This window comes from Panthera uncia, chromosome B1 (genome assembly GCF_023721935.1).
Source record: "Panthera uncia isolate 11264 chromosome B1, Puncia_PCG_1.0, whole genome shotgun sequence".
NCBI classification, from domain to species: domain Eukaryota; kingdom Metazoa; phylum Chordata; class Mammalia; order Carnivora; family Felidae; genus Panthera; species Panthera uncia.
This window is the reverse complement of record NC_064811.1, coordinates 55,627,776-55,653,501: the sequence shown is the minus strand read 5'-3', so window position 1 is coordinate 55,653,501 and position 25,726 is coordinate 55,627,776. Positions and strand designations below refer to the sequence as shown.

At 37.4% G+C, this 25,726-nt stretch overlaps 1 protein-coding gene across 1 annotated transcript; it reads right to left on the bottom strand.

Annotated features, from left to right (window-relative positions):
* Positions 1 to 13: 13 nt before the first annotated feature.
* AMBN (ameloblastin) lies at positions 14 to 22,915 on the bottom strand. Its single transcript, XM_049630031.1, has 13 exons — positions 22,785 to 22,915; positions 21,545 to 21,781; positions 21,318 to 21,480; positions 11,490 to 11,558; positions 8,940 to 8,990; positions 7,575 to 7,622; positions 6,964 to 7,074; positions 5,324 to 5,560; positions 4,159 to 4,197; positions 3,602 to 3,661; positions 3,462 to 3,506; positions 2,963 to 3,007; positions 14 to 711 (listed from the first exon to the last, which is right to left on the bottom strand). Exons 1-13 carry the CDS (start codon positions 22,913 to 22,915, stop codon positions 175 to 177), a joined length of 1,773 nt encoding a protein of 590 aa, XP_049485988.1. The 3' UTR covers positions 14 to 174.
* Between the last annotated feature and the right edge of the window lie 2,811 nt (positions 22,916 to 25,726).

The window sequence follows — 25,726 nt, the reverse complement described above, 5'->3', positions numbered from 1 at the left end:
AAAGCAAGAAGGGGACCTACACTATTTCTAGCCACTTGTATTTATTAATATATGCTCAGCATTTTTAACGCCTTTGCTGCGGCAGGGTAGTAAGTGTTTCAGTAAAGAGATATACTATAGGGACAAAGCTGGGGAGCTTGTGCATACAGAAAGTAGATGATAATCTCAAAGCTCTCAGGGCTCTTGGAAATGCCACACATCATGCATGATCTGGGGCTGCTGGGCCTTGTTTTCTGGCATGGATGTTTGCTGAGTGTCTGGGATGGCTGTGGTATCTGTGGGCGTTTCTTCCAGGGGTGTGGTCACGTCGGCACCATAGGTCTCATAAATATCTGCTAATCCAGGGGTCATCAGTGGGTCAGCTTCTGCTGGGGTGACCCTGGGGGGTCCGGCACTCTGCCCTGCAGGACCTCTTGCCAGGCTGGGGTCGTTGCCCTTTGGGTGAGCAAGAAGCCCTCCCAGGGCACCAGGTGCTACCTCTGGAAGGAGAGCTGGGTTTTCCGGATCGGCCGGGTTGACATCCGGCCTGGGGGAGCCTTGTGCACCTCCTTCGCCCTTCTCAGGGCCTTTGGTTCCGGCGACTGGGGTGTCAAATTCCAGAGTAAAATCCCCACCCATGGCTGGATTGTGGGGTATCCCTCCAAGGTTAGGCCTCATGCCTCCAAATCCTGGGAACATGGCTCCATAGGCCATGGGGCCTCCTCTGCCTCCCTGGAAATAAACCATTTACCAAAGGTACCGTTATCACCTACTATTAAGTATACCACGCAATCACAATTGGTCAGATTCACCTAGAAATCATAAAAAACTGTTAGGGAACAAAGAGTGAATTGACAGCTTTGGGTAAGCACATTTCTCACTAAACTGGCTTTGAAATATAAAGGAGAGGATTCTGCACTTTTCTGGAAAGGTGGAAGGCAGGTGGAGACCCTTTGCCAAGTCTGAATGAAAGCAGGAAGGAGAGAAGTGGGGAAGCAGGGCAGAACCAAGTCTACAGGCAAACGGAAGTTCAAAGTTAATGTTAAGAAAACAATAAGCAGCCAAAATAGGCAATGCCATCATAAAACAAATGAACAAACAAACAAAAACTGGCCCATTGCTGAGTTTGTTGAGGGGTATTTTAGAAAACCACCTCAACATCATTTCTCAAATGAACAAAGCCCTCTCTAAGATTTTCCTTTTCTTTTTCTTTCTTTTTATTTTTAGAACATGTGTCAGAAAAAGAAGCTTGATCTCTCTGGAGGAACTGAAATATTTTCTTCCTGTGGACGGTTAGAATTGTAGAACTTACCAGGTCTCTTTTTTTCTGCCTTTGCTGCCCCAAAATATCCAGCCTCCAATTTTGGGCTACTTACAATGATTGTGTAGGGCTTTGTAATTTGCATGTTTGTAATATTTAATTAATCGCTTACTCATTTTAAATTCTATCTTCAATTTTTTGGTGACCTTTACTGGGGGCTTTTCATAAGCTACTACAAAATCTTTTAAGCATGAGGCAGAATATAAATAAATAAAGTGATAAGATGATAATTAACGCTTACTTGAATTTTCAGCCAGTTGTGTTGGTAGTATGTGGATACCGCATTCTTTTCTCCTACCTTCTCTTGGCTCTCCACTCTCTAAATCTCAGCTTCTCACATCATCTCCTTGAGGGATGGCACTGTGAAACCCTTGCCTGGGCTACCTGCCTCTCCCCTTTACCTCTCTTATAGGTCTGTTTGCCCTTATCACAACATTTTGACACTATCTGCCCTTGTATCTAAGTTTCCCATTGATTAGAGAGTAAACTCCTTGAGAACAGAAATCTTATCTAATTTATCTTGCCTCTATAGTGTCTTCCTATGCATCTAGTTCATACAAGGCACTCAAGAATGTTGGGATGAGAAAGGCACCTGGGTGGCTCAGTCAGTTAAACATCTGACTTTGACTCAGGTCATGATCTCGAAGTTTGTGAGCTTGAGCCCCCCGTCTGGCTCTGTGCTGACAGCTCACAGCCTGGAGCCTGCTTTGGATTCTGTGTCTTTCTCTCTCTGCCCCTCCCCTGCTCTCACTCTGCCTCTCTTTTTCCCTCAAAAATAGATAAACATTAAAAAAAAAAAAAAGAATGTTGGGATGAGAGCTTTCTTTCGGTGATAGCATATTTATGGTATTTATTCATTTGATAGGATCTATAGTTGATAACAATTTAATTTAGTATGGTATTTGTTTTCTTTTGTTTTGTCCTCTAACAGAGGTAACAGGTAGAAATTTCTGGGGGAAAATATGAAATTGTGCAAGTCTACTGGTCTCAAAATTTAAAGTTGTCATATGCATGGATAATAGAAAAAGAATATGCTCAAATTAACTTATTAACGCACTTTGAATTTTACACTAATCACCTTTTAAACTTGGTTAGTTTTCTTTTTCTTATCTGAATATAGTTGACACACAACGTCACGTTAGGTTCATGTATACAACATTGTAACAGTGTTGTGTGCTGACAGATGGTGGCTACACTTGGGGTGAGGATAACATAATACATAGAGTTGTTTTCTTTTTCTTTTTTATCTCTCAATGTCAAGGTCTAAGTTGTTTGCAAAGCTGTTGAATTTGTTCTTTTGAATTATTTAGTCCGAGAAGAAATGGGAACTCTGTACAAATCATGCGTGTCTTTTTTTTGGTTTGAAGCATATGCCATTCAATGATAATGGCCTTTCAGGAAAGGTTTCTCCTCTGCTCATATTCAAGAAACAGGGCAAAATCTTATGTTCTAGAATGGTCGTGACTCAGAAGTGACTAGATGGAAACGTGGCAAAATCTTTGCATGTTGCCTAAGAATCAAGGTTTTGGTGTCTGAGTGGAACAATCTGAGTCCTGTGCTGTATATTCAGTGACATTTATGGCCAATGCCTCTTGCAGCAAGTCTTTTGTGACTGTTCTGCCCTGACCACTATTTTCATAACAGTTTGAGGACATTACTCACCGCCATTTCTTCTGAGCTCATGATGCCAAGTCTGGCAGGAGCATTCTGTTCAAAAAGAAACAGTGCATCTTATTACCAGTCAGTAGGTTCCTATTATCCCATTAACTACTCAAGACAAAGTTAAAAGTAAAGTAAAAAGTTAACCTTTCCTTAAACCTTAAAGTTAATGCCGTGTCCAACAGCAGGGTAAAGTGTAGAGGTGAGTCATTATTAAATGCATGGAGCCAAGTTGGATAATTCAGATAGAAAATTTACCTTTCCTAAATGCTGTTGTATATATGTGTGTGTGTGTGTATGTGTGTGTATGTGTGTGTGTGTGTGAGTGTGTGTATATCTGGCTAGAGTTACTCAAATAGAAAGTGTGCCTCCTTGACATTTCAGTTGCTATTAGGCACTCAGAGAATATGGAATCTTTTGTGTGAAGCCTAGATTTTTATAACTATAGCTCTTAAGATAATATTTAATTTAAAATGATATTTTTTGTAGGTTACAGACTTACCAATTGATTTGCTCCATAGGACATGTAAAATATTCCTGGATAAAGCTAAATATAAATACAATAATCATCATAAAATGCATTTTCCAAGGAAAAATGTTCAAGTAAATTATAAGCAGAGGCATATTTTTTAAAAAGCTTACTGGAGAAGGTTTATTTTGTGGCATTGGTCCCCGAGATATCAAACGAGCTATTTGGAACACCTTTAAGTGGTAGAAAACAGAATTAGTAATTCATTTTTGCTATAATACAGGCAAACCTCCCATTACAGCCATTTCTAAGTGTTATATGAAATGCATTTTCGGTGGATTAGTCTAACAAATAAGTATTTAATATTTAAGAAAACAAAGGAACCCATTATACTTCATATTCATGAATGAATGGGGCAATTAAACATTTTCACTCTTCTTTCTTTTTGTTTATTTTTAAAATGTTTATTTATTTTTAAGAGAGAGAGAGAGAGACAGAGTGTGAGTGGGGAAGGGCCAGGGAGACAGAGGGAGACACAGAATCTGAAGCAGGCTCCAGGCTCTGAGCTGTCAGCACAGAGCCTGATGCAGGGCTTGAACCCACAAACCATGAGATCATGACCTGAGCTGAAGTCGGACGCTTAACCGACTGAGCCACCCAGGCACCCCTCTTCTTTCTTGAAGTATAGATATTTTTCTTAATAAAGTATCTCATTGAGATCTGTACTTACTGATGGTCCTTGTGGGTCAGCAAAATCCATTCCTGGTAGCTGCATCATAGATGAATATTAAAATTACTAAACTATAAAAGTAGAACTGGACATACTCTTTTTTTTTTAATTTTTTTAATGTTTATTTATTTTTGAGACAGAGAGAGACAGAGCATGAACAGGGGAGGGTCAGAGAGAGAGGGAGACACAGAATCTGAAGCAGGCTCCAGGCTCTGAGCTGTCAGCACAGAGCCTGACGCGGGGCTCGAACTCACGGACCGTGAGATCATGACCTGAGCCGAAGTCTGACGCTTAACTGACTGAGCCACCCAGGCACCTCAGAACTGGACATACTCTTAACTTATTTATGACTATAATAAGCAATCTAAAATGAATTTCCTGATTTTCACCTTCATTTAGTCAGGCAGGACACAAAGTCTGTCTTCTCTTTTTAATTTTTTTAACGTTTATTTATTATTGAGAGACAGAGAAGGACAGAGCATGAGCATGGGAGGGGCAGAGAGAGGGAGACACAGAATCTGAAGCAGGCTCCAGGCTCTGACCTGTCAGCACAGAGCCTGACGCGGGGCTCGAACTCACGAGCTGCAAGATCATGGCCTGAGCCGAAGTTGGACGCTTAACTGAATGAGCCACCCAGGCGCCCCAATCTGTCTTCTTTTTAAAAAGGATGATAATATCTATCTTTATAGGATTTTAATCAGGGTGACATGGGGGAATGTCAAATGCCTGCAGCATACTAGTTACATGGTAGCTTCCTTTTCTTTCTACTGCTCTTTTCTCTACATTATTGCATGATTGTTTTTTCTCCACCAGATAGAGAAATAATAATCCAAAATACTACATGCAATGCTGTGGGATAATCAGTCTTCTCAGTCCTTCCAACGCTGAAAAAGATCCTGATGATAGGAAGCATAGAATTCTCTGGGCTGTCCTATTTCCCCTGAAAGCTTTCATCTTATGTGACTAAGAAACTAAGAGGCACAGGATCTTTTTAGAATCCATGCCTTGTTTCTGATGGCAAAGGACAGATATGTCAACTGCTTAAAAACATATTTGTGTTGTCATAAATTATGCCTGAAAATTCCGATTATTTAAATATGCTCTGCAAATCAGTTTTCCTTCGAGTTAGTGCGCAATCCTGATTGGACTTTTGAGAAAGAATTACCTCGGCCTTTGGTGGCTTCTCTGATGGTGCCACCTGCTGTTCAAGCATTGGCCCCTCTGCTTGCTGCAAGGGTGGTTGTCCCTGGTAAACTGGAAGCTGAGGTCCTCCCTTCTGGGCTGCGTCCTGGATGGCGGTTACAATAGTAGGCTGGAGGAAAGGTTTCTGTCCTGGCTGTTGAGGCTGCAGGGATGGCTGCGATGGGAGAGGTGGGGGATGTACAGGCAAAGAATATTCATACTGCAGAGAAATTTGAAAGGAGTGTCAGGAAGCGATAGCTCACTGAACTGTGGTGTCTAGAATTTCTAAAACAAAAGGGCTTGGGAAGCTTTCTACTTGCAAGAGAGTCCGGGGAATTGGCCTGAAGCTTATGTTCATTTAGGAAGCACCAATTTATGTAAAGTCAATGTTATTGGGGCGGTCTTTTGTGTGGCTGTCTCCTCCACTTCCTTTGGGACTATCTGTGCTGAGGAATATGGAAAACTATTGGACTTCCTGGTAGAATGGTTGTTGCCTCCTCGGAGTTCCCAAAGCTGCCTCTAGGTATGTCTCTTTTACCACTTTTTCACTGGATTACAATGATATCTTTGCCCACCGTCAACTGAGAGACAATAATATGTCTTCTTTGACTTTATAGCCCTAACACTTAACATGGTTCCTAACACGTGCCTGGCACTTGATAAATAATATATGTTTTGAGTTAATGAAAGGAGAGAAGTGATAATTAAGTAAAATACCAATCAAATTCCTGCATCATGGAGTCCATTTTGGAAATAATCAAGTGGAGAAACAGTCACTACTAACATTATTTATTGTCCCACTAAATGTGGCTTGGTGAATAATGTTACTTGTGAACACTGGAATCAAAAGTTGCTATTAAAACAACCATGTTTATTTGCTCCTTTTTGAAATTAACTGTGGTGGATGGCTTCCTGTTATTTTTAAATCATTTGCAAGCTCCTCAAAGTGGTATGGAAATCTCACCACAATCTGGCTCTGCTTTGCCTCTTCAACTACTGCCCATCTCTAAACTCTATGGCTTTTTATTACCGATACCTCATAATTTAGCACCTTGTAATACACTGTCTTATCTTATCTCCCAATCAGATCTGAAACTTCATGAACCTTGGAGCCATTCTTAAATGTTTTCATTTTCACTCCCAATCTATAATTTGGCTTATGCATTTATTAGGCACCAAAAACATAATGGTTAACTGATTGATGTATTTATTGATTACTATAGGGTTCATGATATTTTAACCAGGACTTTGGCATCATTTTAAATGTGACTTTGAATAATTATTTGGGACTCTTGACTAAGATGAGAGTTGTCCAGGATATAGCCTGCTTCCATCTTGAAGATAGTTTCTCTCTTGTTATGGCTCATGTCATTAACATATGCCTCTTATATTTTGGAGGCCATATCTTCCTATTTGAAATAAATATACAAATAAGTTGAAAGTTTGGACCACTTTATTTTAATTTTTCCTATGTACTAAAAACAATTATAAGTTTTGACTTGCTAATACTTGAATAATTTTTTATTCATTATTATTATCTGTCTGTAGCTAGTATATGATAAGTTAGAGAAGGCAAATATTGTTAAGCATGAAATTTCAAGCACATTGATGCAATTAACCTACCTGTTGAGTTTCATGCTCCCTTGGTCTCATCCATGGGAAAGAAGAATGTGGTGGCAGGAGACCATGCATCCACAAAGAATTAAATGACTTTCCAAAACCAAATCTTGAATACTTGAAGATATGCAGGGGGAAAAGAAAGAAAAAAACACATGCTTTTATTTCAGTAGTGACTTAAACTTGGTTTTCATTTTCTACAAAATCCATAGAAAGTGTGGAGACAGCCAAAGTAAGTGTGACATCGGTGAATTTAATGTGGACAGGTAAATGCTCTCTTCCAATAGACTTACTTTCCATCCTAAGACAGACTGCAAGATTCCCATAAACTTACTTGAGATTTAGCTTTTTAAGCACTCATATTTTGGGCTGTTCAATAAAATTGAAGTACTAGAAAGGATTTTTTTCTTACTCAAGAACATTAAATATTGTTTTACCTACCATCCCATCCAAGGGTCTTATTTTGTTTTAGGTTATCTCAATTACTCATTTGTTCTTTCAATATTTAGGATAATATCTATTCACAAATTTTATGAATTACAATGTTGCTATTAATAATATCACTACCACCACCACCATTAATTCTTGCAATAAGAAATATTTGAAAATAAGGTTACCTGAGAAAGCATATTTAATCCCTGCAAACTTCCCAACTGTCTCATTGTCTATCAAGAAAAAAGATGGGTTAGTGTTTGCCACATATATTCCTTTTCATATGGTGCAACCATTTTCTCAATATATGGTATTAGCACAAAGTTTGCAGTGGGTCAGCTGAATAAAATAAAATAGACACAAATCATCATTGAAGAGTGGAAATGTTAAATGTGGTTGTGCCATTGTTGTTATTGCTATTAAAATAGTGAGTTTGCTTTTTATCATTAATCAAATAAGAGAAAAAGGTATCATTTAAGTAAAGGTCACATTAAAACATTGGAAAATAGCTCATTCAATTGAAATAGAAACTTAATCATGAGAACATTGTTTCATTGACGCGTTCCTCCCTTCCCCATTTAATTTACTTTGCCTTTTATAAATCCATCTCCAAACAGGCAAACAAAACAAAAACAAGACAAAACAAAGCACCCTTACCTCCTTCCCAAATAAAAAAGGCCTCAAAATAGTAAATGTAAAACACACTGGGGAAAATGGTGAGTATCTGGATAGGTGGTCAAGAATGCTGCCAATTCAACAGAAAGTCAATTTCAATTTAATGGGAAGAGGTTTAGAGTGCTTTGAGTTGTTTTTAAGCTAGAAAGTGAGAAAAAAGTAACTCTGTGAAATTAGCTTCCGTTTGAAATAAACTTCTAGCCTAGGTATATATTAATTACCCCCAGATTATCATGATATGAATAAACTTTGCAAGGTCTTATGAAAAATTTATAATCTCATAAATGTTCTTTTATTCATAACTGTTAATATTTTCTTTTGACATGGTCAAATGTTTCCAGTGTGCTGAGATTTTTTAAACAGAGTATTATTAGTTATGAGAACTTCGGCAAGACAAACATAGGCTATGAAGCAGGTGCCACAAAACCAGGTTAATGTTATTTACAGGAGTTCTTATAAACAACCACATTTTGTGGGGTAAATTCTCTTCAGGGGAACATTGTCATATAAAATACTATAAGGTGATGGAATTAAATGTAAACCATTTGTGTCTTCAGAACAATGTGTTTTAATTAATGTAGTAATTATATTAATATAGTAATTATATAATGTATACGTAATATATATTAGGTATTAAATATTAGTATTGATCTGATTCACACACAGATGACATTCTGAAGAGTAAAATATCTGAGAGTTTAAAATTGCAGTAAAATGAGAAGATGAGGTTCTAATAAATGTCATACGCTTCTCTGGAACTTCTCTAGAAAGCCACTGACTTCTGACTAGGAAAACAGAACCTGCCCATGGTGTTTCTCTCTTACCAAGACCATACAAATGTGAAGACTGCATGTAAATACTCTGACGATACATACCTCCAGGCTCAAACTAGCCATGCCTGGTGTTCCAGGTTGCTGAGGAAACATCTAGATGGAAATAAGAATAATTTTGAGATATCTGGTGAGAACCTTCCCTAAATGCATACTGGAAATAGAAAGCCTAGCCCAGTGCATAAAGGCCAGCTGAGGGATTTTGACTTGAGTTTTTAAGCAGAATAAAGAAAAATTTAAATTAATTGGGAGAATTAACATCATATTTAATGGCTTTGCTCCCACATGAATCATCTACCCTTTGTATCTTAATGCAGAAATTTTTGTTTTAACTTTGAGATTACATTGAGCACAAATACAGTGTAGGATAAAGCTACAAAATAGAAAACCAAGAATACTTTGTATTCTTAAAGAAATTATCCTATAGGTAAGCAAAAGGGACAAACTTAAGGTCAGTTTTCTTGTGGTTTTGCCAAGCTTACGTGCTTCTGGTTCATGGAATGTGGCATGGAATCATGGCATTCAGCAAAGAGCACATGCAAAACCTAACTTGCCATCCATTCAAGGGGTTTCAACAAATGCTCCATCATCATTTATGAAAAATTATTTTATGTATAAATCTATTGATCTGTGTTTATATTTTTTGATCATATTCAAAATGTACACTTTAAAAAAAGTCAAGTTTTATTATACTTAATGTATTCATTTAAAAGTTGTTAAAAATATAGTTATACTTACAACTAGATTTTTAAAGTGTAAGATATTTTTCTTTCTAAAGCAATCTTTGTTAATATGCATAAATACCAGTAGAAAAAAAAATGGAGAATGGAAGAGTAAGAATTAGAGTACTTTGAATTTTGAGGGTCTTTGGTTCTTTGGAAATCCTTACTTTCCAGGGTCCCAGGTTCTCAATGCCTTCTTTCCTTCATTTATACACAAATATTTATGGAGCGTCTACTAAATATATTGGGATTTTTTTTTCAAGAGTAAGAAGTTGAGGAATAGTCCTGAGTGTGTTATCTACCTTCCACCTTCAGCTTTTTTATACAAGTAAAATCTTGCCCTCTTAGTCATGGTGCAAATTGCTCCAAATAATTCAGTTTTGGAAATGGATAGCAGAAAAAGAGTTATAAATGTGTAGCAAATACTCTAAGCAGAGAAAAAGATCAGTTGTGTAGACAGGAAGACTGATGTGTGTGTGTGTGTGTGTGTGTGTGTGTGTGTGTGTAGTGAGCAGATTGTTCAGCATTTTGGGGGACTGTGAGAGTAAAGCCTTCCTTCCTACCAGTGGCCAGTACACAAATAAGGTATCTTGGACAGATTCAACTACAAAGTATACTTTCCTTTCCATTTACTCCAAGTCACGAATTAACAACAAATTTACATGAATGTAAATGGACAGAGGGTACATTTCCAAGGAGGGAGTAAAAGTAGAACATCTAACTTGACAGGCAGTCAGTCGGCAATCCTAAACAATTGTCGTGTCCCTCAGGGTGGACCTGATTGACACAGGTGTGGGCCAGCATAAGTTCCAGGAGTGTCAAGGTATTAGACAGTGGATGGCTGAGGCTGACCCCAGGGTCAGTATTATACAAAGGTAAGCTAGGGTGGCAGCTTCACTTTTTCTTTCACTTAAAGTTCATGTTGAGTAATGGAATAGAAACTCTTTTTATTCGCAGAGTTGAGGCTTTCATCCTTGTAGACAGTTTTTATCCCCTTTCTCCCAAACATTTAACTTTAAGAAACCCAAGTAGCTAATCTTTTTTTTTGTCAGGGAACTGAAATATTTGAAAGTTTATTTAAGTCCAACTATGAGTTCCTCAAGACAAGAGATCATGTCAAACTCACCTTTGTGGCTCCAATGCCCAGCACATTGCTGGATACATGTCACGTGTTCAGTCAATATTTGCCAAATGCATATGGCAGCAGAACAAAGTCTTCATGAAAATAGAAACACATACTATTGGCTGGTAGAGTTCAGTACCCAGAGGATTGTATTCATGAGATCATATCAACATATGTTAGAATGAGCCAGGTATAGGACTATAACATACAATTAGCCCCATTGCCATAGCATGTTTTGATTTAAGAAACTTCAACTCTCAGTCATATAATATCTCCCCCATGAGGCAAATCTGTTGGTTAATTACTTAATTACTAGCTTCAAATGGAATTACTTAGCTCTGTTTTGTAACCATCATAATTTGGCTAATATTATTCTTTTAAAAATGAAGAAAATGGACTTTACTTTTTTGGAGAAATTTCTTCTCCATTTTAATTGCACAACGGCAGCAAGTGGTTATAATAAAATTGTGCCATGGCATTGCAAAGGCTACATAAGTCTTTTTATTTGAATGAATGGAATAAGACTTCAAAATTTTCTTCAGAATATTTTAATGTCTTTTTGAATAAAAAAATTACATTGACCTACTGCTTTCAGATGGTAAGCTGATGTCTGGACACCTATGACCTTTGACTCAGTAGGAACTCTACCACTGGATTAATTCAAATGAGTCCATGCACGAACTTCAGACCATGTCCTTCAGTACTGTTTAGCATCCAAGAATCTAGAAAATCTAGAAACCTATGACTTACCGGCACTGCGGAACTCATTTCCAGGAGGCAAAAGATCAGTATTAGGTCCTTCATTTTGGAAAGTGGGATCTGAAACAGAATTGGGTTGGAGAATTAAATCAGATGAATTTTTATTTCAGAATGGTTAAAAGGCAATATTTCAAATGAGCCACATCTCTGTTCTTCCAAAACAATCAGTTTCAAGAAAACAAAAATAAAAATAAAACACAATTAAATATTTCTAAGCTTATTTATGCTTACTAGTTTTTGGAATGAATTGACAATCAATTAAAAAATATCTAAGTGATTTTTTTTATGGAGTTACAACCTAAATGAACATATAGGAACAACCTTTGTGCTGTGTTCTTTAAATGCTGTGTTTCATTTCATAAAATGAATTATGAATTTGAAAATCCGTTCCATTATGTGAAATTTTGGTCTATTAAGTATCATTCACAGGATGTTATACTTTCTCTCCAGAGTACATTTTGAAATGCATTTGAAATATAATACAGTGATTATTTTATAGCAAACCTTTATTTGCAGATATATTAGAATGTATCACTCTATGTTTCAGTTATCCAGATAAACATAACAAAACTTATCTTTTAAAAAACAAGAATGAGGGATGCCTGAGTGGCTTAGTTGGTTGAGTGTCTGACTTCGGCTCAGGTCATGATCTTCCAGGTGAAGCCCCACATCAGGCTCACTGCTGTCAGTGAAGAGTCTGCTTCAGATCCTCTGTCCCCCTTTTCTCTGCTCCTCCCCCACTTGTGCTCTCCCCCCAAATAAATAAATATTAAAAAAGTAAGAATGAACTGAATATTTTAAATGCCTTTGATATTAGTGGGAAATATGTCTCAAAACTGAGTTTTCCTTTTTCTAAAATGAATTATCTCTTTAAGTTTATTCTAGAAGTTGAAAAGCCTCTTTACTCTTATATGAACAGAAATCTACCTACCCAAGAAATTTGCTTGTCTTCTAATGCCTTTCTAAATTAGGCGCTGTCACTAATAATCACAAATAGTAAAAAAGAAAAAAAAAGAAAAGAAAAAAAAAGAAAAAGAAAAAGAAAAAAAAGTCTATAGATTAGTCTTTTTTCTTAGCTGGTAAGATATTAGGCATGTCTTCTCTGGAACATGCTAATGGTTTACAATAAACTATTATTCAGCTTCTGGTGACAAACAAAAATCCTCTGTATAAAAGCTACTTGGAGATAGGAAAAAAGAACTTACAGGAATCACATGGAAATCATAAAATCACATTTTACCTTCAGTGTTGACATGCACTGTGTTCTCAGGGCCTGGTGATGCCAACCAAGACAGTTCTAAGAAAAGAAGATTAAAATTTTTTCTGGTCTGTGCCTAGGACTCGCTCTGTATCTCTCATTCAGGGAAGACCAGAAACCTTTATTTAAAGCGCCAATCCACCAATCAGAGTGAAGCAAAACGGGGAAAAAAACCAAACTCCGCTCCTGTAATTTAGCCCACACCCTTTTATTGCATGCAAGGACATTGGCCCAGTAGAGCCTCATTATTTTTAATTGTAAACCAACCCTTGTATTTATTCAGAGAACTCAATTGCAGGGAGGACAGTAAAGGAATAATGGACATAAGCTCTGAAGACAATCATTTTGGTGAGCTGAAGGAAATATATGTAAAATAGGTGCAAAATTAACCATTATCTATTTTGTTCAGGTTTTTATCTGCAGATAAAACTAGTGACCCAGTGCCAACATTCTCAAGATTTTCACCCTCATACTTGTTATAGTAAATGTATCTTCCCTCCCTTACCCCAACACTCTAGAAGGAAGCATAACATAATGTTCTGAGATTGAAAGAGAAAATGGAAATATTAGATGGATAATGAGTACATTATAATGTTTTCCTCAGAATTTCCTAGATAGTTTTTTATCTGAAGATAATAGACTAGAGTTAGGCAAGCTTTTGTTAAGAAACTTTAATTGGACCCTCTGAGAGAATAACTTCAGGTAAATCTTTGGTGCATGTTCTTTGGGGAAAGAGGGACATAAGTCAAAACATTCTCCGTGAACCAATCAGGTCAATGGGCACTAGTTTCATTTCACTCTTTATTTTATTTTTTTTTTAAGATTAAAAAGATGCTTATTTATTTTTGAGAGAGAGAGAGAGGAGGAAGGGATGAGAGAGAGAGAGAGAGATTGAGAGAGAGGAGCACAGGATCTAAAGTGGACTCTGTACTGACAGCAGAGAGCCTGATGCAGGGGTCAAACTCATGAACTGTGAGATCATGACCTGAGCTGAAGTCAGATGCTTAACAGATTGAGCCACTCAGGCACCCTTATCTCAATCTTTAGATAGACTTATTTTCAGGCATTTAGTACCAAGCCAGGTTAGTCATATCTGTGTCACTTAAAAGGCTAATGTCAACATGGATGGGTTTTTCTCCAGGAACAGGTAAAGATGTCTTGGATGTGGATTGGACTTTAACTGCTTTTGTTATTTCTCTGCCCCTCCTTATCTTTCCAAAGGTGTGATTTCAGATGTGGTAGGGGTAAGAATTTAAGATTGGTTTCCTAAGAAGGGATGAGTCAGTATACTTTTTAGGGGAATAGGGATCTTACCAATTACAGGGAACACCGAGGAAGCTGGTATTTTGGAGAAAAGATGTCTTCATACCTAAGTGTAGGCTTAACATCTTCAAATAATGATATCCAAGAAATTGTTCCTGATAAAACCCATTTCCTATTGATAACAGAATTATTTTTAGGATGTAAAGAAATAAGAAATGTAAATATGTTTTGTAAATAGTAAAATGTTTTTGCAAAAAAAGTATTATTTTTGACCCCACCTTTCCCATTTGTCTCTATTCTAGTTCTGGTGCTTGATCAAGTCCTCTAATCTCTCTGAGCCCTAGTTCCTTCCTTTGTTATATAAGGATGATCATTTACGACCATAGGTTTGTTTTGAAGATTTGGTGAGATGATAAAGATACAGCGGCTGCCATATAGTGGGTGTTCAGTAAGTGGGTGATTTGTTCTTTGAGTGGGAGAAGCTACATGAAACACCACAGAGACACTGTGTGTGTGTGTATGTGTGTGTGTGTGTCTGTGTGTGTCTGTGTGTGTGTGTGTGTGTGTGTGTGTGTGTGTGTGTGTGTTAAAAAAGAGGAGCAGTGGCAGTTAGGTGTATGAGTTCCAAAGAGGGTAGAGAAGAGACTTGATGGAAGGCATTTCGTCTGCATAGAAACTGATGCTGAATCCATGGGATTAAGCTTCCTAGTTGACTGTTAGCCAGGAAAATGGGATGTGTGTGAATATGTCTTTTACAGTTTATGAGCATGATGATAGGCTAATGATGATGTTTTCATAGAATTCATATATTCTGCCTTTCTCTTAAGCTAAATACTTAATATACTATAAATGATGTTGCTTCTACCCTTTAAAAATGACCTTCACACTCAATCCTGGATTACTGTTTTCCAGATGTTTGCATTAGTTTCTTTCTCCTCCACTTTCCTGCATACCCACATCAATTTATCTTCCTAAAATATTGGTTTCAGCATTTCACAGCTCCACTCAAAAACTTTTTAAGGACCCCTAAAGCTATAATGTAAATTTCACCCTCTATAACTAGACAGTCAAATTAACATGTCCATTCACCTTTCCAATTTCATCTCCCATTTTATGCAAGACTGTACATTGGGATAGTAATCATGATTGTTGTAATCAGTTGAAGTAAACATTTTGCATCTGGTCAACAGCTTTTTAAAAAAATCTTTTAATGCTTATTTTTGAGAGAGAAGAGAGAGACAGAATGAGAGCGGAGGGGGGCGGGCAGAGAGAGAGAGAATCAGAAGCAGGCTCCAGGCTCTGAGCTGTCAGCACAGCTGACATGCAGGGCTCAAACTCATGGACCGCGAGATCATGACCTGAGCCAAAGTCGGACCCTTAACTGACAGAGTCACCCAGGCGCCCCAAGTCAACAGCTTTTTATTTTTGATTTATGTTACTGGGAAAGTTAGCAAACATAATCATAATACATCCTAATTAAAAGGAATTTAATTACAAAGAAATCTGTAAATTAGCATGAGGATATCAATGTGTAGCAGTGATGATAGACATTAAGGAAGTACTACAGCTGATGGCTACTATGTCATGTTGATCAAGACCATACCTTTACTTCAAAAAAATGAGTGTAACAAATTAAAAAAAATGCTGTGTCCGGAGTATAGCAAAAATAAAAAAGCTCAGAATGGCAGAAGATCTGAGATACATGAGGGGACATGTACAGAAAAACTTATAAAGAAAAAGCTAGATAAAGAAGATCCTGTGGAAAATGTCAGTACAGTAGCTGGAGCACAGCTTTTGAAAACCCTTCCATGACATTAACCATGTGATACTGGGTGAGCCATTCAACTTGAATATATACAGTATTTTTGTATAATTATTTAATCTGTGAAATGTGGTCTACCATAGGATGGCATTAATTTAATTTAATTTATTTAAGTTAAGCATATTAATGAATATTAAGTGCTCAGCACACTATTTGGTATGCAGAAAATATTCAGTGATCATGAGTTATTGTTCTTGTTGAAATAAAGAAATCTATGGTGCATATCTACTTCATATTGGACTATGGGCCTTGGCTGTGACTATTCTAGCCACCAAAGGCAGTTATGTTAGTTATAACAATGAACTAAAATGTATCATTCTTATGATTTTAATTGCTAATGAGCATTTTGATTGCATGGGACAAAACATGGACTTTGATTTTTGCTTTGTTCTCACACATGGTCCCTTTCAACCTTCTACTCCAGCCAGACTTGTTTACTCAGTCTCTCCAGAATGTGCCATGGTTTGTCTCTTCTTGAGGCTTTTATTGAACCTTTCTCTCTGCCTAACCTCTTTTCTTATCTCTTCACAGCTTGTTTTCAAAGTTCCAGTCCATTTTTACCTCTTTGGTGACTCTTTCCCCCACTTTCTACTCCACTGTGATGTTCTCTTCTCTGACTCCAAATATTTGTCAGTCATTCGACAACCATTCATACACTACATTGTGACAAATTGCTTGTTATAGATCTTCACGTTTTACTTTTTACACGATCTTCTAATTTTTTGGATAGATTATCATATTTTTTCTTTTTTTTTTTTTCTTTTTTTTTATTTAAAAAAATTTTTTTTTTCAACATTTTTTATTTATTTTTGGGACAGAGAGAGACAGAGCATGAACGGGGGAGGGGCAGAGAGAGAGGGAGACACAGAATCAGAAACAGGCTCCAGGCTCTGAGCCATCAGCCCAGAGCCTGACGCGGGGCTCGAACTCACGGACCGCGAGATCGTGACCTGGCTGAAGTCGGACGCTTAACCGACTGCGCCACCCAGGCGCCCCAGGATAGATTATCATATTTTTTCAAACACATAAAATATTCCTGTGGGAACAGAAATCACTCATTCCACTAAGTTGTATCCTTTGACATTATATTCACATTATAATTGGTAATATTTGGATAGTATTTACTATGGACAGGCATTATTTTAGTGTTCTACATATATTAATTTATTTAATCCTCCAAATGACTTTTTGAAGAAGATACTATTCTCCCCTTTTTATACAAAGAGAAAACTGATCTACAGAGAGGTGAACTAAATTACCCAAAATGACAGTGAGTGGTGGGACCAGAATTTAGACACAGGCATCTTGCTCTTATGAACCATGCCAGAATGAATGAGTCATTCAATAGTAGATGACATTGATCAATCAATCATTGCTAGATACAAAGGAGTATAATACAGTACACCTACTTGTCAGAAATTTATCAGCAAATAACTCAAAGAAGAGAAATACACAAAAATAGTTAATGAGACATATAGCAAACCAACAATAATTTAATTAAAAAGCCTATATAATATCAAAAAGGATGGTCCCACATGGATTAACTGCTAAAATAATAATGCTATAGAACAGTGATTCTCAGTTAGGGATGATTTTGCCCCAACACGGAACATGTCTGGGGGACAAGAGGCTACTTCTGGTGGTTACAGTTTGCTGGCAGGGAAGGGGGGGTGGAATTTGTTAGTGGCATCTAGTGAGTAGAGACCAGAGATGCTGCTAAACATCCTAAAATGTACAGGAAAGCCCCTCACAAAAACAAGTATCCAGCTTGAGATGTCAATAGTTGTGAGGTTGGGAAACTGCTAATAGAAGAATGCTCTAAACTTTTTGAGGTTGGAGAAATCCTTTGAGGCTTTGGGGTCAGGTATGAGGAAGATAGGTTCATGCTGAGCCTTGAAGGCTATTTGTCAAAATGCCCAATCAGTAGCTGATGTCTGAATCAATTGATAAGTATTAAGTTTTCCAGGGAAAGAATCTGATGGAGTGTCATGCATTAAGCTGGAATGGAAGAAGAGTGGAGAGTATGGTCATGTCAAGGAAGGCCAAGTTTTAAAGTTGATTTTGTATGTTGGCATAATAAAAGGAATAATAAAATTTTCATGGATCTTACACTAATGTCTACTGTATATAATATTAATAGGTTATTTTATTGACCACTTAACATGTACCACATGCTGTGCTTTACATTTTTTCTTAGTTCATCTTCATGATGCACTTCATTTTATCATGAGATAAATACTGTGATGACTGGGATTTAGAAAGGATAGAATGTCCTTCAGGAGTCAATCTCCAAAGACCATATTCTTGACTGCTAGGCCACCACATTGACTGTTATTATTTAGGGTTTTATAGAGCCCATTATCATGTTGGTTTGGGATAATGTTTATATCTGATTTTTTTAATTTAATTTTTTATTTTTTAAAATTTACATACAAATTAGTTAGCATATAGTGCAACAATGATTTCAGGAGTAGATTGCTTAGTGCCCATGACCCATTTAGCCCATATCCCCTCCCACAACCCCTCTCATAACTCTCAGTTTGTTCTGCATATTTATGAGTCTCTTCTGTTTTGTCCCCCTCCCTGTGTTTATATGATTTTTGTTTCCCTTCCCTTATGTTCATCTGTTTTGTCTCTTAAAATACTCATATAAGTGAAGTCATATGATTTTTGTCTTTCTCTGACTGACTAATTTCACTTAGCATAATATCCTCCAGTTCCATCCACGTAGTTGCAAATGGCAAAATTTCATTCTTTTTGATTGCCATGTAATACTCCATTGTATATATATATGCCACATCTTCTTTATCCATTCATCCATTGATGGACATTTGGGATCTTTCCATACTTTGGCTATTGTTGATGGTGCTGCTATAAACATTGGGGTGCATGTGTCCCTTCAAAAGAGCACACCTGTATCCCTTGGATAAATGCCTAGTAGTGCAATTGCTGGGTCATAGGGTAGTTCTATTTTTAGTTTTTTGAGGAACCTCCATACTGTTTTCCAGAGTGGTTGCACCAGCTTGCATTCCCAGGTCTGATTTTTAATGTTACAAAATATGGAAAATAAATTTTTGTGAAATCTATTAATACTTGTTACCATATAGTCTTATAGCATTGGAATCAAATTTGAATTATTTTCCCTCTAATAATATAGTCAAAGTTATTTTGAAAACTGCAGACAATATCAGAAATTAGTATTTTTATTGGCTTCTATTTGTTTCATAATCAAGAGCAATAACCAGAAAAATAACATGGTGATGGTAATAATTATATGAATATAAAAGAAAGACATATGAGATAGGATTTTACTACCTTATCAAATGATTTCATTTTTTTCTCTGACAGTACTTATGTTGGATTCATATTCAGCATAGTTATGATCATAGTGTAGGTATAATTTTATATTAGGCTTTAGGCTCTATAAATATTAATTAGCTACAGGGATAAATCTTATATTTTAAATTATGTGAGTAATAGCTCCTCAGACTGATGCTCAAGACTCCTTTTTATTTTTTTAATTTTTTTCCATGTAAACTTCATGCCTAGCACAGAACCCAGACTTGAATTCATAACCCTGAGATCAATACCTGAGCTGAGATCAAGAGTCAGATGCTTAACCTACTAAGCCACCCAGGTGTCTCAAGATTCTTATTTTTTTTTTAAGATTTTTAAAAAATGTTTATTTTTGAGAGAGAGAGAGAGAGAGAGTGAATGAGTAAGTATGAGCAGGGGAGGGGCAGAGAGAGGGAGACACAGAATCTGAAGCAGGCTCCAGGTTCTGAGCTGTCAGCACAGAGCCCCATGTGGGGCTTGAACTCATGAACCACAAGATCATGACCTGAGCTGAAGTTGCACGCTTAACTGACTGAGCCACCCAGGTGCTCCAAGACTCTAATTTTTTGATCTTGGATTGTTTCTAATTTTTCACCATAGATATTTTGGTTAGTAAATATTTTAAAAAATCATATTTTGAATTATTTTCTTAGTATAATTTACTATGAATATGATTCCTTGTTCAAAGCATGTGTAATTGTATGACTTTTTTTAAATTTTATTTTTAATGTTTATTTTTGAGAGAGAGAGAGAGAGAGAGCGAGAGACAGCCAGCATGAGTAGGGGAGGCACAGAGAGAGGGAGACACAGAATCCGAAGCAGGCTCCAGGCTCTGAGCTGTCAACACAGAGCCTGATGCCGGGCTTGAACCCACAGAGATGTGAGATCATGACCTGAGCCGAAGTCTGCCGCTTAACTGACTGAGCCACCCAGGCCCCCCTTGACTCTTGATAAGTATTGCTGAATTATCTAAGTTGATATGCTTCCAGCAATGTATGTATAGCAATTCACTTGTCAGAATTTGTTCACCTAATTAATATTTTCCCATCATTTAATAGGTGTAATACAGTGTTTTGTGGTGGGTTTTGTTGTTGTTTTTGCTTTAGATTTTTATTGATTGAAGTATAATTGACATGAGACATTATATTAGTTTCAGGTATACAATGTAATGATTTGATATTTGCATATATTGCAAATGATCACCATGAGAAATTTAGTTAATATCTGTCACCATAGTTACATTTTTTTCTTGTGATGATAACTTGATGGTTTCTTTTTTTAACAAAGAAGTTGAATGTTTTATTATTAAACTATTTATCTTCCTGCAAGACTGTTGCTTCACCATATAAAAATAACACCAGGGGCGCCTGGGTGGCTCAGTCGGTTAAGCGGCCGACTTCGCTCAGGTCATGATCTCGCGGTCCGTGGGTTCGAGCCCCGCGTCGGGCTCTGTGCTGATGGCTCAGAGCCTGGAGCCTGTTTCGGATTCTGTGTCTCCCTCTCTCTGACCCTCCCCCGTTCATGCTCTGTCTCTCTCTGTCTCAAAAATAAATAAACGTTAAAAAAAAATTAAAAAAAAAATAGCACCAGCAAGGACAGTATATTGCACAGTTAAGATAGTATCATTCTTTATCTGATGCTATACAACTAACAAACCTTTCTCCACTGCCAGTTACTTCCAATGGACTGGTCATTTAAGTATTTTGACCCTAATCCAAGGTTAGATGTAAGCAAGTTACAATATTCCCTAAGGCTTAAAAGTCATCCTTGAATTACAAAATTTTTATTCTTTTTATTTTTTGAATTACATAATTTTTATAACTAGTTTTTGACCACAGGCAACTTCAGGATTCTGAATATTGTAACTGGAGCCTAGCCTAAAAATCATAGGGTGTTGCAAAAAAGATGCATATTATGTTTATCTGCAATCATAAGTTGTTGCAAGTAGTTTCTTTTTCCACTGGTACTGCTAAAAATTGCTATTTTAAATCCTCTATGCACCACTAATTTAAAACAACTATGCTAGATTAAGTTGTTTGATACTAGTTTATTTAGGGGTTCCATTTTCACTACTCAATAGATTTTACATGTGTCTCACCAGTTCTGAAGGATTACTGAGTGTTATCTTGATCAGTCAGACATCTTGATAGCAAAATTTGTTGACAAGTGCTGGATTTTCCTCAAGAGCTTCATTAATTTCAGTTACTTCTGATGGAGGAGAATAGAGTTCACTAGCAGCTTTCACACATTCCAATGCACCACACTCATCTTGTTCGTTCAGTGTGGTCCCAGCTTCAGGCAGGCTACAGTAAACAACATCTCCCAAAGCTTCCTGTGCAAAATTGCTGATTCCCACTGTTCTGATACCATTTTTCTGTTGTTATCCATTCATGTCTGTCTGTCAATTTACGCGGGGAGAGCAGAGCTTGCAGCGTCCTCAGGAAGCGCTGACCCTCAGCCCCCAGGGCCAGGGCAAGAAGGGGTGTGGTGGTGCTCAGGAAGCGCTGACCCTCAGCCCCCAGGGCCAGGGCAAGAAGGGGTGTGGTGGTGCGGAGGCTGGGTCCGGGAGGCAGGCTTGGGCCTGCACGCCCAGCACCGCTCCCCCTGTTCGCAGAGGTGTTTTAATTTGCATTTCTTTGATCACTATCAAGTTTAAATATTTTCCTCACCTATTTATTTACCACCGTATTTCCACTTTTTGTATTCATGTTTTTGCTTATTAGCCACAGGAAATTGATGTTCTTATTAACTTGTGTTTCTATATATCAAGAAACATTTATTTCTTTATTTTTTTAATTTTGTAACATAATTTATCGTCAAATTAGCTTCCATACAACACCCAGTGCAAGGAGCATTTATTATACAACACTTTATATAGCATACAGATTAACTTCTTGCCATGTTTGATGTAAATTTTTTTGATAGACATTAAAACATATGTAAGTTAAGATGTCTTTCATATAAAGGCTTTATATTTCACAGTGATTTCTTGCTGTTATACTTTGTATACACGTAGAATCACGCTGAGCTCATTTTCTATCCCTTTTGCCTTCTCTGCATGGTGGACTCCAAAGTCACATACCTGGACTGACTGTGAATCAATTTGCATTGATCCTTTGCAAACAAGGGAGTTTATAGCAGAAGTAAGTGCAACAGATACAGCAGTTCTTGGCAGCTTGCCAAGTAACACCTGCTTGCTTTGTATATGAAAATGATGATTCATTTGTTTCTCTTCTGGATTATTACCTGCCAGGTGATAGCCATTATAAACCCACTTCACAGGGACTTTTGGAAGAATGGGAGAGTTGACCACAAGTCAATACAGAATGACTTCAGGTCTTCACACATTGACCTTATGTGATGACATCAGAGTCAGTTTTACTGTAGAAATGGCAATTTTTCCCCCTGCTCAGAAGAAGTCTCTGGTGTATATAATTAGAAAGCAAGTCAGGAAACATATCCTGTGCTAGTCAGTTGCTCAGTTTGTTGAAGAAGATTTATTAAAGGCTTACTACAAACAGAATATCATATTAAATTTAATGACAATAAAGAGATACCCAAGCTCCTGTTCCTCAAAAATGTCATAGTCTAGTTAAAGACACCATACTTGACACTGATACATGAATTAGCCTTATTATGAAAAGGCTTATCATGTGAAAGAAGATAAGGTACAGAGTGCTTAATTGCTAACAACATGGGCTCTGGGGTCAGCGTGGTCAGGCTGGGATAGAGATTCATAATTCTCTAGCTGTGTGTCTTGGGCAATTCTAATAAAGGAATCTACATAGGAGTAAATGAACAGTGTCTGGTACATTGCAAGCATGCAAATAATGCAAATTATTGATGTAGCATAAATGTTAAAGGGATGTCATATAAGGAGGTTATTAGAATGGGAGAGAATTATAGAAGCAGTCTTGCAGAAAGTGAGTTTTAAAACTAGGATTGCAGGGGTACCTGGGTGGCTCAGTCTGTTAAGCGTCTGACTCTGGGTTTCAGCTCAGGTCATGATCTCACCGTTCATGTGTTGGGGGCTCTGCACTGATGGTGGAGAGCCTGCTTGGGCTTCTCTGTCTTCTTTCTCTGCCCCTCCCTCCCCCCCCTCAAAAATAAATAAACATTAAAAAACCTCTAAGATTGCAGATAAAGAATACAGACTGACATTAATAAGGTGAAAGACCTTTCCATGTTGAAGGAATGACCAATGAAAAGAAATGAACTGGTTGCATTGAAGGTGAGAGACAAGCAGATTGGCAGAAGTTAAGTGATACTTGGGAATCTAGTGAAAAATGTATCCAATTGATAGGATGTGATATGATCATGATGCCAAACATACTGAACCTTGGTTTTTCCTTTAAGAAAATGAATAAGGTAATAACTGCCTAGGAGAACAGTGAGGCAAATTAGCTCCTTTTCTTTTCTTTTTCTTTTTTCTTTCTTTCTTTTTTTTTTTTGTTTGCATATAAGTTACTTATAGCCAAAGGCTGATACCATGAAAATGAAAACTTTTATCCTAGCTTTTGAATCTTTTTTGTTCTCGAAGGTGTAAAAATCTGATACTTGGATACATACATTAAAAAACTAATGTATATGAGAAGAATAGATTATATTTATTAAGTCTTTTCTATGTTCAAGGCCCTGGACGTTTATTTCATTTTTACTTATAACAACTCCATAAGGCAGATACTATTATTGTCAACATTTTATAGATGAAGAAACTAAGTTCAGTGGGGTTGAGTAATTTGCCCAAAGTCACACAGCTAGTAAGTGGCAATCTGGATTTAATGCTGATCTGTCTGAAGCTGGAGCCAAATTGTACCAAACATTTAACATTTCTCAATGAAAAGGAGCTGAACATAAAAAAATGAATTATTATTAACTGGATGTTTGAATTTCATTGCAGCCTAAATGAGAGGTTGAAATTGCTCACGCATTCAACAGTTGAGCATCTAATGTGTACCAGGCACTGTTCTAGGCACTGAGGTACCAAAGTGACCAAATCTGACAAAACCCCCTCATGGAGCTCACCTACTAGTGGGGGAGAGAGTCAGTAAACAAGGTGGATAGATAACATGTGTAGTCTGGTAAGTGCCAAGGAGAAAGAATTAAGCAGAAAAGGGGCATAGAAATTGTTAGGAGTGCGTGTTGAAACTTTAGGTAGGGTGGCCATGGAAGGACTCATTGTGAAGAGACCACATGAGAAAGAAATGAGGGAGAAGTCCATTCTAGGCAGAGGAACAGCCTGTGCACAGACAGAATGTTCCAGATGTGTGTAAAGATTGGTGAATGAGCCCAGTGAGAGCTGAATGACAGAGTTGTGAGAGATGAAATCAGGTAGGATCTCATAGGTCACGGTCAGGGCTTTGGCTTTTACTCCAAGTGAAGTAGGAAACCAGGGAGAGGTTTTGAGCAGAGAAGGGGCGTGATCTGATCTTGTAATGGGACAATTCTGGCCAGGTTCAAGAGACTGAAAGGGGCCAAAGGCAGGAGCACAGAGACAAGTTAGGAGAGACTGCAGTAATCCAGGCAAGAGATGGTGGTGTCTTGGATCATAATAGTAGCAGTGAAAGCGGTGAAACATGGCTAGACTCTGGATATTTTTCGAGGTAAACCTTATAGAATTTACAGAGTAGATGTAGGATGTGAGAGAATTAAAGGGATCAAGCAAAGGGTAGCATAATATTTATCCAGTGGATTTATACCTTACTAGTTCAAGTGTCATTTATCTTTATTTATTTATTAAAAACTTTTTTAGCGTTTATTTAATTTTGAGAGAGTGTGAGCAGGGGAGGGGCAGAGAGAGAGAGGGAGACACAGAATCTGAAGCAGGCTCCAGGCTCTGAGCAGTCAGTGCAGGGCCTGATGTGGGGCTCCAACTCATAAGCCGTGATAACATGACCCAAGCTGAAGTCAGACGCTTAATCGCTTAACTGACTTAGCCACCCAGGCACCCTAAGTGTCATTATCTTTAAATGCAGCTATCTATAGCATATTCAAGAACTCAGAAATAAGCAAAAAATTCTTCAAAGCCACCCAAACAGACAGCACATAGTGCTAAAGCCCATGTCCTTCCAAGAGATATTTTTAGTTCCTTTATTCTAATTTAAGTTACAGTTCAAATAAACATCATCATTTTACCATTTTTAGATCATAATAAATTCAGAAGGAATGGAGAGATTATTTCCAGTTTTAGAAACCCTTATAGTGACCAGAAATAATAGCTGAGACCAAGAACAAAGATAAAATACAAACAAAGCCAAAACATAAAAAACATAGCCTGAGGACACAGAATCTAATGTTTCACAATGCTTGAGAAGCCGCTGTTAAAATAGGAATGCACATTTGTAATGGTCATTGTACCGTTATAATTAGGTCAGGTAATGTTTTTATCTTTTCATCTAGAGAGGTCAAATTACAGATGTTTTGCCTCTAAAATAATGGAATGTGTTGGGGTTCTTTATCCTTATCACTTTCGAGGGCACGCACAGCAATATTCTGGTAGATAAAAAGAGCTCTGGGCTTGAATTATGATCTCCTTTCCTTCCCTGCAGA